This window comes from Haliotis rufescens, unplaced genomic scaffold, assembly GCF_023055435.1.
Source record: "Haliotis rufescens isolate VD_foot unplaced genomic scaffold, xgHalRufe1.0.p SCAF_4, whole genome shotgun sequence".
NCBI lineage: Eukaryota > Metazoa > Mollusca > Gastropoda > Lepetellida > Haliotidae > Haliotis > Haliotis rufescens.
In genome coordinates this window covers 18,244,137-18,263,325 of record NW_025964112.1, presented here as the reverse complement: position 1 = coordinate 18,263,325, position 19,189 = coordinate 18,244,137, and the positions used below count along the sequence as shown (strand labels likewise).

The window sequence follows — 19,189 nt, the reverse complement described above, 5'->3', positions numbered from 1 at the left end:
GCGGTGATTAAGTTATAGGTATATCAGCTCGGGGGCAATCCAACACTGATCGCTATGACAGTTGTATCTGTACAAATCGTATGCAGTAGGGAACCGAATAACATTGAATGATATATTTACCTGCTTGAATGCGGAAGAAAACAATAAGAAACGTTATTTTATTAACCACTAAAGGAGAAACACTCGAGGCAGGACCATAAAGAAACGGACAAACAATTGATTAGGGTCACCTCACAAAAATGACAAACTTTTCAGATCGGTCATATATTTCCTTTGTTCGTGGGTTAAAATAATCTTCAAATCATCTCCCATAAAAATCTGATTTATTTTAATTCGTATGTCATTACTTAAAACATAAATTGCATTTATCAAGTTTACATTTTAATCGCAACCGGCATTAAGTATTTGTTCGCCGGAATGTTTGTGACAGTTTGCGGAGATAATTGTGCTAAATGAATATCAAATCAACTTCTGGAAAAAATGTAATGGTTGAGACTTGCATTCTATACTCATACCCAAATTGAAATACCCATGAATAGAAAATATGAGGTAGAGCTTTTGACCTTTTACTTTTCAAATATCTTGACAAAGTTTTTTTTCTCTCGACAAAGTAGTAACTTTAAGATTAGTTTGGAATTTCCCCCTTATAAATATCACTGGCGATTACATTTTCTGTATGTTTGTCTCAGGTTAGCGGGACTAGTTACAAATAGGATCAGGCTAGAACAACACCAACAATGTCTGGCGATAATGGAAGCAAATTGGCTAAAATGGTATCAGATTTCGTTGGTGAAAACGGCACCGTATATATTATTTGTAAGTATATCGAAAGCAAACACTGTGTTACCATTCAATTTACATTTATTCAACGAAAACAATATTTGCTGATTTATTTTTGTTATACTATAGGCAATGTACTCCGATATAGCTATATAAATAATGTTTACAAATGTTATCATTAAACATTCGCAAAAGAAATCATGACTTATATGTTCATTATATTTATTACATGATTTATTATAACTGAATCTGCGAGTTTGCATGTATATATTTATTTGAGCTAATCAGTTTACGCGCTGATTTCCTTGTTACTGGGAGAAATGTAATTACAACACGTACCGTTGGAAATAGTGTCTAACGAAATAAATGTTTACATGACAGTAAGTCTTGTTAAGAATAGCAACTTCTTTTAAACTTTCTCACGACGTTTTAGAGCTACTTCTTGCTCCTTCATTAGGTGAATGATTCCTTCATTCCTTCATTCACCTGATGAAGGAGCAAGAAGTAGCCCTGACACGTCGTGAGAAAGTTTAAAAGAAGTTGCTATCCATAAAAAGTGTCATTTATTCATTTTTTTCAAAGACTTGAATTAAATGTCGTCCTAATCTTCGGAATTTACATTAAAATAAGAATTTCTAAGTTGCATTGAGGGTTACTTACTCACTAAGTGTATTCGTACTTACTGTGTCACTATTTAATTTTCTATATTTGACCTGTTGGTTCCGAAATTTATGCACTGTTGAATGGGTAATCGGGTACATCGAGTGTCTGTTAATCATTGTTCGTTTTCGGAACTTGAGAGTACTTTCATAACATTTGAATGCCGGGCTCTGCGCATGCGCCGTAAAGTGATGCAAAAACGTGGTTAAAGTGAGCAAGGGAAACAGACTTAAAACGTCCCTATTTGGTGTAAGTAGTAGACGACATTGCCACTGACACGCACTAGTCGATAGCTTAGACATGGATGGTGCTGAAGGGTAAGAGCGGATCGAGTAGTTGACATGTTGCTGGGATTTAACGCGTCGTGTTTTTGCTTTCATATCCGAGCCCATGTGCTTATATACCCTCATATTTGGACTTCGAATTGTGTGCTACACGTTTTATTTGGATTCTCAGTCAAATATGGTGGTTGCGTCCTAATTATGTTTAACTTAAATGTAAGATTAGGATTGTTTTGAAAATATTCTGACAAAACTTTACCAAACTCTGTTTAGATGTACATTTTTAACATGTTTAAGTTTGGAGGATATCTTGTGTGTTGGCATCCCTGAAGTTTCACGTTGGCTACCTACTTAACCAACATGACCAAAGCGTTACTTGATCACATTAAACTTGAAACTTTCTTTCTATTATAATAAATATGAGTTATATATGCTTTGAATCAGCATGGCATTTAATTTTCCAAGTTACACAAAGTCCTTTATACATTTTAGTTATGATGGCAGATCCCATATGTTTCTTAAGCTGGTATGGGTTCACTCTCGATTGGTTTGCCATTGAAATGTCCCCTGGGTTCAAAATGATAGAGCCAGAACTAGTCCTGGTTAGTATATAATTTCATAGAACATTGTTCTGTATCTATCTGTGGAGCAGTTTGTTGAACAGTGTGTCATAAGTTAATCAGTAAAGATCTGGGAACATTTCTGCATACACTCAAGTCATGTTTATCTGACATGGTTGGTTGCATATGTTTTGGGTAAACAAAATTAAGTAGTACCAATGGTCGTGATTTTAAATCACTACACAATAGATGATGATACATGCATGTTGTAAAATAATAAATAAGGAAATATTCATATTGTGTTGTATTGTCAGCTGAATATGTTTCTAATCATGCAAACTCTAAACATGTGATATCCTTTTTTTGTGTATTTAAAAGATTAATTTGTATTGTTAAGTTAGTTTATCTCTGCAGCCGTTGTCATATGTAGCTACTAGCCGACTCGTCTTGCATCAGACCACAGGGCTGTGTACTGGCCGGCAAATGACCGTCAGATTAACGAGAATCATTAATGATAGATTTCAGCAATTCATTGCATATTACGTGTGTCGGTGTCGGAATGCGAGACTGTCGGATTAACAGGTCAAAATAGCACTGATTTAATTGGTTCCCATCATTAGTGTCATTTAATGCAGACTGTCGGATTAACAAGACTTGACTGTACTGTGTTGTACCCAGAGTACTTTTCAAAAGTAAACTAATCGAGAGTGACCATGTCTGTGTTTTTTTATCTACTCGTTTACTCTAGGTGTTTTTGAAGATCTTTATTCACAATCAGTCGCCCCTGTGCCTAAACAATATGTCATGTATTACCATGCTTGTACTTGTATGTATAGGCTATTCATGATAGATGGATTAAATCTAGTCAAATAATTAGACGTAAATGGTATAGTGGTTCATTGTTCACATAGGTTCTTTTCTGGCATGTTTTCATTTGTTGTGTAACTCCTCAGCACTACTCTATCTATACCCATGATATCACGTTGACCTGTAAAGATTCAGGCCTTAACATACAAGACAAGCCAGTGGATGATATAATGAGCAAAGTCCTACATCTTCAGGGCATGATCATGATGACATTCAATCAATCAAGTCACTGAGTCTGACAACGCATTGTTCTTTTGTTGGCTCTTGTAAGTGTGGCATACTTAAATCGGGACATATTCTGGTCCAGAATCCTAAATAACATGAGTGTCACTATGGTGCCATCAGTATTCATGCAGTGGCACAAGTACAGCAAAGGTATCAATAAGAATTGGTGTTAATTCTTCATTTTATGTCTTTTTCAGTGAAAAGGAAAACATTATGGCAGGAGAAAACGGTACAGCATCTGGTGCAGCGTCTGCACTTGAGACAAAGATTATTAACCAGATAGAGGTGAGTCTTCTTCAGAATCCTGTAACTATAGTATTGGCACATTTGGCATGATTATAGCAATACAGGGTCCATACAGGCTTGAAAAGGCCTTGATGTTTAAGTTCTCTCGTCAAAACCATTGACGTTTTAGTGTCAACCTTGAAAACCCTTGGAAATCAATGACATAGCTTGAAAGCTTTGAATTTGTTCAAAATGACATATATATATATATATACATGTTAATAAAGGTATTAAAGCACACTAAAAATGTACCAAGGAGGTTAAAGTGAGATTTATGACATTAATAGATTTGTGTGTAATAAATTATGAAGATTTATCTTTTTGTAGGGTGTGAAAATATATCTTGTTGGAAAATGTTTATAGTAATATATAATAACATAGTATGCTTGACTTAATCAAATATTGTCAGCGGCAGCCTGAAAAGAGCTTTTATTTTAGTGTTCCATATCTGTATGAACCTTAATTTGTGGAACTGAGGCTTTGACATGTTTTATTATAATTGTAATCTGATAACCTCAGATGTATTTTGTCTGATTTTGACCAGATTTGAATATTGTTTTTTTTTCACAGAAACAATTTGAACATGCCTATTTTTATTTTCAGTATTATTTTGGAGACATAAACCTGCCACGTGACAGATTTCTTCAGGATCAAATCACCCAGGATGATGGCTGTATCCTTTATTTTTCAATAGATAGTGTACACATCTATCACATTTTTATGGGCGATATATGAAATAGTTTTATCATGATCATGCGGGCAGTTGGGTAGCCTAGTGGTTAAAGCGTGATTCCCGACATGCGTACAATGTGTGAAGTCCATTTCTGGTGTCCCCCACCGTGATATTGCTTGAATATTGCTAAAAGCGGCGTAAAACCATACTCACTCATGAACATGCATCTGGCGACTGTTTCTACAGTCGTAAAAGTTTGGGTTACAGATTTACCCAGTAAAGATTTTATTATTTAGGAAAGTTCTGTTGGCTGACCATGCTTAGCGTTCATACTCTTGCCCATGTATTTTATCACTTATCAATTTCATGTCGGAATCAACAGCTTCAGGATGGGTTTCAAGAACTTATTTGGAAAACCCTTTCATGAGTTTTGATGACAATGTGGTTAAGCAAAAACCCAACCAATCTCCTTAAGATATGGGATATTGTCAAGTTGTTATGCTGCATGCTAACGGTCAGTTTTAATTTTTTCCCATCCAAACATCCTTAACTGTAAAACAGGGGTGACACTGGAGACGATGCTCAAGTTCAATCGACTGAAGAAGTTGAGTGATGACCATGATGTTATCTGTGCAGCTCTGAAGAAGTCTGCAAGTGGCTTGATTGAGGTAGGTAGACTCAAGCTGTGTGCTTTCCTCTAAGGGTTTTATTGAGGAAGGTAGCCTCAGGCTATCTGCTGTCATCTAGAGGTTTTATTGAGCTAGGTTGTCTCAGGCTACCTGCTTTCGTCTAGGTTTTTTTTTTTAGGTAGGTAGTCTCAGGCTATCTGCTGTCATCCAGTGGTTTTATTGTAAGGACTGACTGAAAATCATGTCTGTGGCTGAAGCATGTCAACATGTCATGATTGTGTAGTTCACTGCACATATGCACTCAGTCACTGGTTTGTCTGGACGTGTCCATTTACCTTGTAGCAGGAATATGTAATATGTGCTCACTCAAAGGTTGGCATGACAGATTGGTTTGAGTTACAAGTGTATCAATGTGTTGTAGGTTGCCGAAGACAAGACAAAGATCCGCAGATCTCCCAGCAAGCCAATCCCAGACAACACGAAGGAGAGGAGGGAGGAAGTCTCAGCCAGATCTGTATATGCTGTAAGTTTGATAGTTGTCATGGTTACTAAACTTTGTAGTTTTACTTGTATCTAGAAACTGACCAATGTTTCTCACCTGCTTAAAGTTTAAGAAAGTTAGCTTTGTAAATTTTTATTTGAGCACATGATGTTACTAGAGTTCTGATGTCCACTGACTGATACTCATCTAAGGAACCGCTGATGCTCAATTTATTTGGATTTTTGTTGTTGCTGGAAACAGCTGGAATTAGCTTCAGATGGCATATGCAGATATTTATGACAAAGATTTGTTTGAAAAATATTCTTGATTTGAAGATTACATAACATAGAAAATCTTATTTGATTTGTTTGGTTATTGTCTAACGCTACACTCAGCAGCTATATGGCTGCGGTCTATAAATAGAGTCTGGACCAGACAATCCAGTGATTGTCATCATGATCTTTGATCTACAGAATTGGGATACGATGACATGCATCAGCCAAGTCAGTGAGCCTGACCACCCGATCCTATTAGTTGCCTCTTACTGCTAGCATGGGTTGATGAAGACCTCTACCCAGATCTTCACAGGTCTCTAACTTTGAAGTATTTCCCATTCGAAGATGAAACCAAGCACTACTTCATGTGCTAATGTCGTATAATCACACATCAATTGTCATTTTAGATCTTTCATACAGTATAACTGATTGCTTGAACCATAATAAGGCTCAACATTTTTTTAATTGGTTTTAGTGATTCTGCCAGCCCTAAGTAAACTAGACAACATTAAATCTGAAAAGCATTATTTATGAATTCACGCTGAATGCTACTTAATGTATTCTGCATACAACAGGGCAATCTACAAGACTGACAGACAAGCTTAAGTCAAACTGCTCACATAGAAACTATTGAAATAACTGAAATGTATTTGTTTTGTACCAACCAAGATATGAAAATGTTTCGCCCAATGATTGGAAATTTTGTACAAGTGGCAATGTAAGAATGTTCTTATAGTTCAGGTTGAAAGCACTCTTGGATCTTACTCCTTTGCCTTTTTAAGTGTGATCATTGCCTTGAAAGATAACTTGGTGACTAAGTTTTGTGTTCACAATTCTGTATGATCGGTAGACCTTAATACATGGTGCATTGTCCATCTCCGCTGAACTGTGTTAAGCATGAGCACATGATGTTACTAGAGTTCTGATGTCCTGTGACTGAGACTCATCTAAGGAACCGCTGATGCTCAGAATTGTCAATAGATTCCTTTGGATGAAAACATGTTTTTATTGGAATATTATGAATATATTATCAATATTATGAAATATTGAACATGAATCATGATGTATTGATCCTATTTAATCATAATTTGATAAACATTCAGGTATGTGTTCAGATAATGTTTCTCTTCTCTCTAGATCTCCATGTCAAGATTGCCATGGTCATGATGGTAGATTATTGAACACTACAGTATCATAACACACACATTGACAATTTACAAATAAGACCATCATTCAGATATCTGTTTTGGGCAATGCTACTAAGTTATGTCTTATATCTGAAGTTGGATAGTTAGGGATATTATTTTTACACAGATTACAGATGGAAACACAAACATGCAGATTGTTTTATCACTGTGTATTAAATAATGGAAATGTGAATATCCTTTCAGTTTAGGGTGAGGGGGGATGTGTGGCATGGGTGTCCCAGTCGTCCAAAGCGTCACAATTCGTTGTGCAGAGTTGCTTCCCTTGGTCATACCAGATTCATTTGATCGTGGGTTCGAATCTTGATTCGGCCTGATTATGTTTCTAGGTTTGTCAACACCATACCCGAGCTTGTGGGTTTCATAGGTGTGGCTTTCCTCCCACATTAAGCTGACAAGTCGTCCTATAACTGGAATACTGTTAAAAACATCTTTTATCCAACTCTCTCACTCATGGTATATTCATATGTTTATTAAGCCATTACATCAGAATCAAGTACCGTATTGACTCCAGTTCACTATTTGTCTGGTGCATCACTGTTTCCAACAAACTACTGTTTATTGTAGAAAAGGGCAGTAAGATGTTGTGCACAGCACATCGACAATTTAAAGCACATGATGTTACTAGAGTTCTGATGTCCTGTGACTGAGACTCATCTAAGGAACCGCTGATGCTTTCTGTTGAGTGTTGCTCTTATATGCAGTTTCAGTGACAAATAATTCTATTGCCACCCCGCTTGGTTAATTGTTTTCCTATGAAGCCATTTAGCTTCCACATGAAAAACACACACAATTAGTTTGAATTTATTCAATAAAATGTTTGAAGTTTCATATCGGGTCCAGTATCTGGCATTGTCAGTATTCCCTGCAAGTGATGGGTTTGTTGAACAATAAGCATGTGTCATTACATTTTTTATTGAAATGTAACCATTAAAATTCTTTTTGCCAAGCCTCATGAAAGACGTTTGTGACTGTGAGTGTCTGTCTTTCTGTGTATTAAATTCAGCATAAGCATCAGAAATAAGCACTAGTCCTATATTCCTTGCCAAACTGGCCAATAGCTAAAGGTATCATAGGGGTAGTTGAAATTTGCCCTTTTTAATGTTATCATTATAAGGACTAGTGGACTAAAACTGTCAGTTTCTACCGTTGGAATTTAGAGTTACGAGCAGACGATGACTTGCTGGTCCCTCCATCGTATTTCAGGACTTTTTTCCTCCATCATATAACAGGACTTTGTATGCTAGGACTGACTCCCTCCTCCTTTGCTTTACAGAAAGGCTTCCCCGAGGATCAAACTCTGGACCAGCTGCAGGAGTTCTTCAATAAACAAGGTCAAGTGGAGAGCATTTCCATGAGACGCATCCCCAAGACTAAAGACTTCAAGGTAAGGGCAGAAGTAAACAAACCTTGAATTTTCATGTAAAATGCCTTCTTATGGATCGGCAGTGCTTATTACTGTCAAAGTTTCATGGGGCTGTATTCTGTAGTAAAGCGATTGATGTATACATGCTGAAGTAAGGAGTTTGAGGTCTGCTGTAGTAAGCCAATTGAGGTCTGCTGTGAGTGTTGAGGGGTCGTTGTTGGCTGAGTCCTATGCAGATTCATAAGAGGTGACTTAATGGAAAGTGGTCAGGCTCAGTTGCTTGGTTGATTGTGTGTTATTGTACTCTCAGTGACGTGGGTTGTTGCTCCAATGTCAATCACTGGATTGTCTGGTCCAGACTTAATTGTTTACAGGATGCTGGAGTATTGTTGATTGAAGTCTTAAGCAACGAGGATGCTCCGTGGTCTTTCAGTTTATGGTGAGGGGTGATGTGTGGCATGGGTGTCCCAGTCGTCCAAAGCGTCGCAATTCGTTGTGCAGAGTTGCTTCCCTTGGGCATACCAGATTCCTATGATTGTGGGCACAAATCTTGATTCGGCCTGATTATGTTTCTAGGTTTGTCAACACCATACCCGAGCTTGTGGGTTTCATAGGTGTGGCTTTCCTCCCACATTAAGCTGACAAGTCATCCTATAACTGTAATACTGTTAAAAACATCTTTTATCCAACTCTCTCACTCATGGTATATTCATATGTTTATTAAGCCATTACATCAGAATCAAGTATTGACTCCAGTTCACTATTTTTCTGGTGCATCACTGTTTCCAACAAACTACTATTTATTGTAGAAAAGGGCAGTAAGATGTTGTGCACAGCACACCGACAATTTAAAGCACATGATGTTACTAGAGTTCTGATGTCCTGTGACTGAGACTCATCTAAGGAACCGCTGATGCTTACTGTTGAGTGTTGCTCTTATATGCAGTTTCAGTGACAAATAATTCTATTGCCACCCCGCTTGGTTAATTGTTTTCCTATGAAGCCATTTAGCTTCCGCATGAAAAACACACACAATTAGTTTGAATTTATTCAATAAAATATTTGAAGTTTCATATCGGGTCCAGTATCTGGCATTGTCAGTATTCCCTGCAAGTGATGGGTTTGTTGAACAATAAGCATATGTCATTACATTTTTTATTGAAATGTAACCATTAAAATTCTTTTTGCCAAGCCTCATGAAAGACGTTTGTGACTGTGAGTGTCTGTCTTTCTGTGTATTAAATTCAGCATAAGCATCAGAAATAAATTGTGGTAGAGCATCCGCCCGGAGAGCAGAAGGTCCGGGGTTTGATCCCCGGCCTCATCATACCAAAAGAAGTTAAAAGATGGTACTTGTTGTTACCCTGTCTGGCGCTCGGCATTGAGGGGCTAAAACAAGGACTGGTCGGCTCGGAGTATACTGTGTCTGAGTGGGGTATTCATGTTAAACTGCGGCATGGTATCTCAGTGAGCTAGCACTATAAATCGGCACTATAAATCGGCATCAGTCCGGACTAGTACAAGCAGCCACGCACGTGCATGCACGTCGCTATATGAGTGCAATAATCTTGGACGCGATGTTAAACCCAATTTCACCTCACCTCACCTCACCTCACCTCACCTCACCTCACCTCACCTCTTAAGCAATGAACGAACTTTGTTTGCTGTGTTCTGTAAGGAGGTGTACTGATGTCAGTTGCTGTAAATGCTACAGAGAGAATGAAGTGATATCTGATACTGACACTGTTGCTGTGAATGTTTCAGGGGTCTGTGTTTACTGTGTTCTGTAACAAAGAGGATGCAGAAAAGTTTGTTAAAGCAGAGTCCTTAAAGTATGGAGAAACAGAACTGGTCCGATGTTTCAAGTAAGTCTGCATCTGTTAATTCTGCAAAATATTTCATACATCACCACAAATGTATGCAAGTTTTTTACATTGGCCTGAACATTAGGCAACATATGTTCAACATTATATAAGATTTAGAATGTTGTTTTTAGAAATCCTCTCATTATGATGTTTATATCCAGGATATGAGCAACCCTTGAAGTTGAATATTGTAACTTAATTTATCAGACATTGAGTTAACCAGGCACTCTAAGTCTAATTTGTAATACCATGTCCAACTTTTTAACACAACTGAGAAGTTAGATGTCTATTGTAATGAGTGAGATATAATAGCTTATGCTGCTACAGACAGTTGACTAATGTGATCAGATCACCAAGCCTTGGGGAAGGCTTAAAAAAGCCTTGAATTGTAAGTCTCTTGAAATAGCCTTGAAAATCACCAAAATAGCTTGAAATGCCTTGAATTTGTACAAAATGATAATCTTGTCAATTAAAGTATTAAACACACAAAACTAAACGTTAGAAAATCTAAGTGTTATTTATCACGGTGATAGATTTGACACTTTGCCAAACACTTTGAAGAATTCATGACAGACTTAATTTATTTTATTTATTGAAAATCTAATTTGAAAATTTGTAATGTTCGTACTGCTTTTTAGGTCTTAAGACTAATATGCAGTATGCTGGATTTAAACCCAACTAGAAAAGCCTTGAAAGGGCCTTGAATTGTGTTCCATATCTGTATGAACCATGCAAGAGAATAACCAATGGCTCTTTTGCAGAGATGATTACTTCAAGAGGAAGAATGAAGAGAAGAAGCAGGCGAAGAAGCAGCATAGTGAGGAGTGAGTTAACACTTGTACATGGTTTTACATTGTAGTATACAACAAGTTACCCTGTCAGCTGGTCAGAAGTACCTACTTGTCATAGAAACTTACTGCCCATCATACGATGGCTGTGTGGTCATTGTGTCTGCATGTTGTAGATTGTTGCTCATTCATCAGCTCCTGGTGTACCCGGATGAGGAAAGAGTATACACAGGCTGTTGTAGTAGGGTCAACTTTGGCCTTACACAGCACTCACTCAATCACTCAATCACTTGATGAGGGTTTCAAACCTGAGATTCACCCTGATCGATCTTGGTTTGTCAGCACCATGCCCTTGGATCATGATTCAGCATGTTAAGCCACACACTGTTGTGTATATATAGAATAGTAAACTAACTCCTGTTTAATGCCAGTTTTATGAACGAGTGAATAGTCCTGGTATTAGGACAAGCAGAAGCCACTCAGATAATAGAACAATTCTCAATTTTCATAAAATTGGTATCGATCAGGAAAAGAATTTAGTAATTTATTTATTAAATGTTGAGTACAAGTTTTGGTGGGAAATGCTATCTTGTATAAAATGTGCCATCAAAAACTACATAGTTTTGCTTCAGGGAAGTGTTGGTTGGATAAGGGTGGGTCACTTGTTACTGAGTCACCTGTGTGCTTCAGGGAAGTGTTGGTTGGATAAGGGTGGGTTACTTGTTACTGAGTCACCAGTGTGCTTCAGGGATGTGTTGGTTGGATAAGGTGGGTTGCTTGTTACTGAGTCACCAGTGTGCTTCAGGGATGTGTTGGTTGGATAAGGGTGGGTTACTTGTTACTGAGTCACCAGTGTGCTTCAGGGATGTGTTGGTTGGATAAGGGTGGGTTACTTGTTACTGAGTCACCAGTGTGCTTCAGGGATGTGTTGGTTGGATAAGGGTGGGTTACTTGTGGTTATTGAGTGCACATGTCATGCAGCCAATTTCCACAACCCTGTTGTGAAGCACATACTTCATTTCAAATATTTCTGTCTTTGAAATAATTCCACTTTTCTTTTTCAGTGTCAAGGAAAAGGAGAAGGAGCAAGATGATGTGAGCTGTGAATTGATTCATTGTTTCATCTTGTTAGTGGGATAAAAGGAACATTGTTGACCTCTTCAGTATTGTGATATACCATGCATGTGATAGTAATGGTGCTAAATATAGATTGCATTCATCAGATTATTCCATTTTAACACTTTTAATAGTTATTTTGGTAGTCAGTAGGTTTTCTTACATATGAACATCATTGATCAACATTCACGAAACAAGAAAAATTTCAGCGCTACTGCTCCCACATGTTACAAGCAAGTTCATGTGATGTTGTTGATGGGACTTTGTAACTCTAATTCCTTGTGTAATGTTGCTTAAGATACATCTCTCTAGACACAATGTTCAGTCCTGTCTGTATCTTGAATTTGTTTTGGCAGGATGTATGAGCAATGTAGAGTAAAAGTATTACATGCATGTTTTTCATTGCCAGATACCAATGAACCATGTTTCAAAATTCTGTTTTTGCTGTTACAGAAAATCAGAGATCGAATTAAGACAGCCACCATCTTGAGACTTGATGGTCTCCCTGGTGATATCACACTGGAAGATCTCCGCAACTTCTTCACAGACTTCGGCACAGTGGCCTGGGTTGACCACGACAATGGAGAAACAAAGGTAGCCCATCTTGTGTGTAATAAAACGTAATGTTCCTATCTTCTTGATATTTTTGTACATATATTTCTGTTTGGATGTGTCTTTTGTTTTAAACTGGGTCTTCATTGTCCATCTTGCCGAGCAGAATTGAATCCTTAAGCATGTTCAGCTGAACTGCTGACCGTTTGCTCCAATCTAAAATGCTCATAGCTTTTAGCAATCTTATTAACATCAGATATGTTGCTGCGATATGATACCCACCCAATGAAGTGCCAATCAGATGTCAGCTTTCAAGGATGATTTGGCTTCATTGCTTTACCACTTGATTCAGAAATTGATTTTAATAAAAGGAAATCTGCACAGAATAGAGATATTCCTCAATGGTACTCCATTTTTGGCTTACGATGCCATGGCATTCAGAGATGTATCAATACACATCTAAATACTTGAATATGTGGAAGGAATTGCAATCAACCAGTTTGTGTTTAGCTTGCATGAATTGTGTTTAACTTGCATGACTTGTGTCAGATCTTGCTTTTTGTTTCGTGATACAGTTATTGAAAAAAAACAAGTAAATTTTAGTTTGATAATACATACAGATTTAATACATGAATAGATATATGGGTATGTGTATCACATCATACTGTCAGGTGTGAATTCAAAAAGCATCGGTGAACTGTGACAACCTTAACAAATTTTATTGTTTATCTCTTGCATCAGGTTTTATGTTTAAGACTATTGTTGCAGGGCTATGTGAGGTTCACCATTGTTTATCTCTTGCATCAGGTTTTATGTTTAAGACTATTGTTGCAGGGCTATGTGAGGTTCACCATTGTTTATCTCTTGCATCAGGTATTGATGTTGAAGACTATTTGTTGCAGGGCTATGTGAGGTTCACCATTGTTTATCTCTTGCATCAGGTATTGATGTTGAAGACTATTTGTTGCAGGGCTATGTGAGGTTCACCATTGTGTATCTCTTGCATCAGGTATTGATGTTGAAGACTATTTGTTGCAGGGCTATGTGAGGTTCACCAATGAGAACGAGGCAACAGAAGTGTTGACTAAAGCTAAAGAGGCAGGAGAAGGGAAGATTGAGATCAACAATAACGAAGTGACAGCTCGTGTGCTTGATGGTAGGTGGCTTGCTATGGCTTTATCCTTGTGTAGTACCCCATCTTCGTCTCAAGGTAAGGACTCTGATCAGGATAGACACTGTACCCCATCTTTGCCATGATTGTCTCCCCTGATTGAGTACAAGGCTAGAATTGATCCCCATATCCTATGCTAGTTGTGAGAGGCGACTAAATGGGTTGGGTTGTCAGAGTTGGTGACTTACAGTAACGATCACTGAATTGCCTGTACTGGATTTAGAGTCTGCCATCATGTAGCCGAGTGCAGCATTAAACAACAAACACACATGTTTGTCTTCCCTCTAGGTATTCCTAGGCACAGCAGGTCTCCAGTACCTAGTGCTTGTCATTAAAACTGATTATATGGGAATAAGATTTGTTTTGTGAATTGTTGTTGATGCTATCAATCACTGGTTTGTAGCACACTTGATGATTTACATGGCACAGTGATGTAACATTAAAATTGTAGATAGGTGTGTAAAATTAATAAATGTAAAAGTAGAAGATTATTGTGTAATGTTATGTCTGGGAGGCACTGTAAGCCCCTAGGTTGGTAGATTGAGATTAGATGACCACAATGTCTGTTTATGCAGAAGTACTATTCTTTTCTGAATAAGTTGCACCTTTTCTGTGTGTAGGTGAGGAGGAACTCAACCACTGGAAAATGATCTTCAAGACGATGGAAGATCAGCGGAGGTCTCGCAACAAGCAAGGTGGAGGCAGGGGAGGCAAGCGCCGTAACAACCAATACGGGGGAAGGGTAAGTCAACGGGAATTGCCAGCACTCAGGAAATGTCTTCTTTTGTGCTAATTATAGTTTGATTTACTCAATAGTTAATGGTGTGAAACTGACAATTGATTTTAAGCTTTGTGCATGTTGGCAGACTGAATAAGGTAGCAATAAAATCATGTCAATGTTTTCTGTAACTGTAGAAAAAGTTTTCAAGCATTCCTTCTTCAAACAATTTTTCTAACTTACCAATTTGGCAAAGTGTTAAGATAGGCCCCTTAATGTTACCAGAGCTACAGATTAGCTGCATATTTGCGTAAAATACCCCCCAAAACTATTTTTTTAAAAATTACTTTCAATTAACTTGCGTACAGAAACGCATGCATTAAATGGAAAACTCAATTGTTCGAAAACAGCACGTGTAAATACCCAATGAAGCTTTTTCAGCATGCATACAACAGAGCTAATTTCTGAAACACAATTACGAGCTAATTTACTTTCCGAGTCAAGCCTATACTTAGAACCGTTATATACATCTAAAACATTATTTCATTATTATTTTTAAATCTCAAAATGCTTGATCATTTGGTTACCCAATGAAAAATGTAATAACCCAATTAAAGTAGAAACCTTCGAGTAAAAACTCAATTGCTCAAAAAGTTATCTGGAGCTCTGATTACCCATGTCCTCCATTCTTGTCGTAAGAGCGGACAGATGAGGATCAAGTTACAGTGTGTAAAAGGGATCATTGTATTTCATCATTCCTCAATGATGTGGATCATCATGTTGAGCTTTCAGCCCATAACAAGCTGTGATATTACTGAAATACTGTTCAAAGCTGGATCAATGCAAACTCACTTGATGTGGATCGTTTGCTCATGGTATCGACCACTGAATTGACCAGACCTGACTTGATTCTTCATAGGCAGCTGTTACATGGCTGGAATATTGCTGTAATTTTGATGTGAAACACCATGCACACTATCCACTATGACCATTGAAGTTTGAAGTTGCTGCGCAGTTGAATTTGAATTACCTTAATTTCCTTTGTTGCATACAGGGAAAGCGAAGGATCAACAGGGACAGGGACGGAGGTATGTGTTCACTTTTACATCGGTTCATTGTCCTACTGTGAAAATGTCGGGGAGTGTGTTTCGGGAAACATTGACATTGTCAGGGTAGTGTTCAGGTTTAGGTTTTCTGGAATGGTTACACTGTTTGGCAGGGTGGTGTGGTATTGTTCAGGGTTACACTGTTTGGGTGGGTGGTGTGGTATTGTTTATGGTTACACTGTTTGGGTGAGTGTGAGGGGGGTGGTATTGTTCAGGGTTACACTGTTTGGGTGAGTGTGAGGGGGGTGGTATTGTTCAGGGTTACACTGTTTGGGTGAGTGTGAGGGTGGTGGTATTGTTCAGGGTGACACTGTTTGGGTGAGTGTGAGGGTGGTGGTATTGTTCAGGGTGACACTGTTTGGGTGAGTGTGAGGGTGGTGGTATTGTTCAGGGTGACACTGTTTGGGTGAGTGTGAGGGTGGTGGTATTGTTCAGGGTGACACTGTTTGGGTGAGTGTGAGGGTGGTGGTATTGTTCAGGGTGACACTGTTTGGGTGAGTGTGAGGGTGGTGGTATTGTTCAGGGTTACACTGTTTGGGTGAGTGTGAGGGTGGTGGTATTGTTCAGGGTTACACTGTTTTGGTGGGTGTGAGGGTGGTGGTATTGTTCAGGGTTACACTGTTTGGGTGAGTGTGAGGGTGGTGGTATTGTTCAGGGTTACACTGTTTTGGTGGGTGTGAGGGTGGTGGTATTGTTCAGGGTTACACTGTTTTGGTGGGTGTGAGGGTGGTGGTATTGTTCAGGGTTACACTGTTGGGTGTGGTATTGTTCAGAGTTAAACAGTTGGGATGGGGGATAGTATTAAGGTTTACACTGGTTGGGTGGGGTGGTCTTGCTGACCCGTGAAGATCTGGCTTAGGATTTTCAGCAGCCCATGCTTGTTGTAATAGGTGACTATTTGGATTGGGTGGTAAGATTCACTGACTGAGTTGAAGAAAGTCATTGTTTTCTAGTTGTGTAGATTGATGCTCATGATGTGAATCACTGACTGGATTGTCTGTTCCTGACTCGATTATTTACAGAGTGTGGCATTAAACAACAACAAACCAAGAGTCTTGTTGATGTGACTTGCCTCTTGTTTTAGATGGAGAACCTGCAGCCAAGACATTGAAGACAGAAGACGACTGAGAATGGGTCTCCCTGCTACTGAAAACAACACAATCATCAGATGTCTCTGTTGTGCCTTTGTTTATCACAGAAGACTCCACCAAGTTGAGGAGCAGATGTGGACTAGGACAGGGGACCGGGGGATGAGAGATGAGGGGACGGGGGGATGTGGGAACACAGCACTCAGTTATTGGGACGTCTTGGGCCGACAACCATGGACATAGGGATGTACATTCAGATTATCTGTGGCTGTATAAGAGATGACAATGTAGATATGTAAGCACTTGGAAAAGAGGTGGTGAAGTAACGCATTCTATGTTTTGTTTCACATTTATCAAGGGTGTTTCCATTAGATGTAAAACCAAAAGTACACAAGGTATTGATGAATGGAATAATGGGTGTTGCATCCTGTGTGAAACAAATTTTTACATGCTGTTGAGGATATTCACAAAATTAAACGATTATTGTTTAAGGTGTCTCCACATCATCCAAAGCTAAATGCTGGATTCAAATACATTTTTGGACATTGCAATTAAGTTGCAGGCAGAATAATGTTTGCTGATCCTGTCAGACCACTGAAGTTAAAATAAAAAATACTGGTAAGTAAAAATGATACATTTTATATTTTAGGTTTTGGGATTGAAAAAAAATTGATTGAAGTAAAGATCTGCCAAAATGTAATGCAAAAGGTCATGCTTGTTATTCCCAGCTAATATCAGCGAGCCACTCCAATATTGCAAGGTGAAAAGAGGTAAAGATTTTGCCAACAAATGGAAACCTGTTGTTTCTTCAGTATCATATGTAATAGCACTGCCCCAATCCTAACACTTTTTACCCAGTACTTCTACTGAATTTGATAATTTTCTTACTCTGTTAAAAAGATGTTTGAAATACAGGTAAAGTAAGCAAGATGGTTTGTTTTGGTCGAAATACAGCACAATAAATTGGGTGAAAGTGTCTGCAATAATGTTGTGAGTATCCACCCTTGGTAGCTCCGCCCAGTAAACTGTTGAGAGGTATGGGTTGGCCCAGTATCTTCATTTACTCATCTGTACGTAGTACATTTCATTTTTTAATGTACTTTTTATACTTTTGTTTGTTCCTAATTTATTTTAGATAAGTTTATATTAAGTGATTTGGAGACATTTTCACCTTGTATTATGAAAGTTGATGAGTACTATTTTAAGACTAACTGTAGTTACATTTTATCGCCTACATTTCCATTTGTACATAGTGTCAATAAACTACATTTATCACTACCTTGTGTTTTACATTCTTTTGTGAGATGTCGTTGTATCCTTGCAGACATCGTAAGTTATAATATGCCCCCAAGGGTATCCTGGGTATGAATATGTTCCTGGTAACCTGTAATTATGGTAAGGGACCAGTTGACTTTCGGAGAGGGGGAGCTGGGAGCTGGGAGCTGGAAGATCAGATATTTTTTTCAGCTACAGCTACAAGACAATATCTACCGTATTCGACGTAATAAGCGCCCAGGGCGCTCTCAAAATTAGGAATAGGGGGCTCTTATTAGAATATTATTTTGGTGGAAAAAAAACCGAGTTGAAAGATAAATTTCGTGGTTTATGCTGACCGCCTGAAATGTTTATGTACGACAGATATATATTTTCCAGAAATAAATTTCCCAGAAATAAATTCCCCATAATTAAGGGTGCATATAACACACGAGTGTGTATTATACGCGAATAAATAAGTCTTGTGTACATTGATCAATTGGAAGGGGTGCTAACTGGGATTGTTCACTAGCCAACATATTAGCAAATATCGCCATGGGCGCTTATTAGAGCGGGGCGCTTATTACGTCGAATACGGTATTTATTTATTTAGAACTATAGCCAGAATTTTTGTAAGAAACACGTCTTGCATTTCTTGCATTTTCATGGGAAAATTAGTGGAACTTACTATACAGATCAGGCTAGTGGTGAACTGGTGCCTTTTGAGGATCTGAGATGTTGAAAAATACTGAACAGCATTTTTTGAGCATCGATCCACTCATTTGAGATATGATGACATGCATCAAACTCAAGTCTTCAAGTCTGACCACCCGATCCGGTTAGTCACCTCTTACAACAAGCATAGTAGCCTTTTACGACAAGCATGGGTTGCTGAAGATGTATTCTACCCTGGATCTTCATGGGTAGACGCGCATAAGCAACTCTGCACTGTGAAGTGCAGCGTGAGACAACTGGGCCACTTTTCTCCTCTCCAGACACCACTTTTGCATGAAAATCACTTAGAAAAATTAAATTTCAAGAGCACAAGGCAAGTCCGATGCAATTCCATCTTATTTTTAGCTGTACCACATGTTCCAGTGTTGTTTTTTCCAGGTGAACAATTGACTTGCCTTTGCATGTGTTTGTGATGGGTGCCACCAGTGGAACAGCTCACCATTTCGCGAACACCTGGCATCATCACCATTTGATAATGATTCATAAACACATGCTCATGATATAGTCGG

The 19,189-nt window shown here is 38.4% G+C and overlaps 1 protein-coding gene across 3 annotated transcripts; it reads left to right on the top strand.

Annotated features, from left to right (window-relative positions):
• The first annotated feature begins 1,595 nt into the window (after window positions 1–1,595).
• Window positions 1,596–17,969, top strand: LOC124149251 (lupus La protein-like). Of its 3 annotated transcripts, none has more exons than XM_046520710.2 (14): window positions 1,596–1,689; window positions 3,571–3,658; window positions 4,262–4,331; window positions 4,893–4,999; window positions 5,382–5,483; window positions 8,198–8,308; window positions 10,052–10,152; window positions 10,914–10,976; window positions 12,005–12,035; window positions 12,510–12,650; window positions 13,647–13,764; window positions 14,400–14,521; window positions 15,552–15,585; window positions 16,688–17,969. In XM_046520710.2, the coding sequence occupies exons 2-14, from the start codon at window positions 3,587–3,589 to the stop codon at window positions 16,729–16,731; spliced, it is 1,116 nt and encodes a 371-aa protein (XP_046376666.1). In that variant the 5' UTR covers window positions 1,596–1,689; window positions 3,571–3,586; the 3' UTR covers window positions 16,732–17,969. The 3 variants fall into 3 exon arrangements, with proteins under 3 accessions (XP_046376666.1, XP_046376665.2, XP_046376667.2); XM_046520709.2 differs by having other exon boundaries at window positions 1,610–1,757; XM_046520711.2 differs by lacking the exons at window positions 13,647–13,764; window positions 14,400–14,521; window positions 15,552–15,585; window positions 16,688–17,969 and adding an exon at window positions 13,377–13,555 and having other exon boundaries at window positions 1,610–1,757.
• Window positions 17,970–19,189: the final 1,220 nt, after the last annotated feature.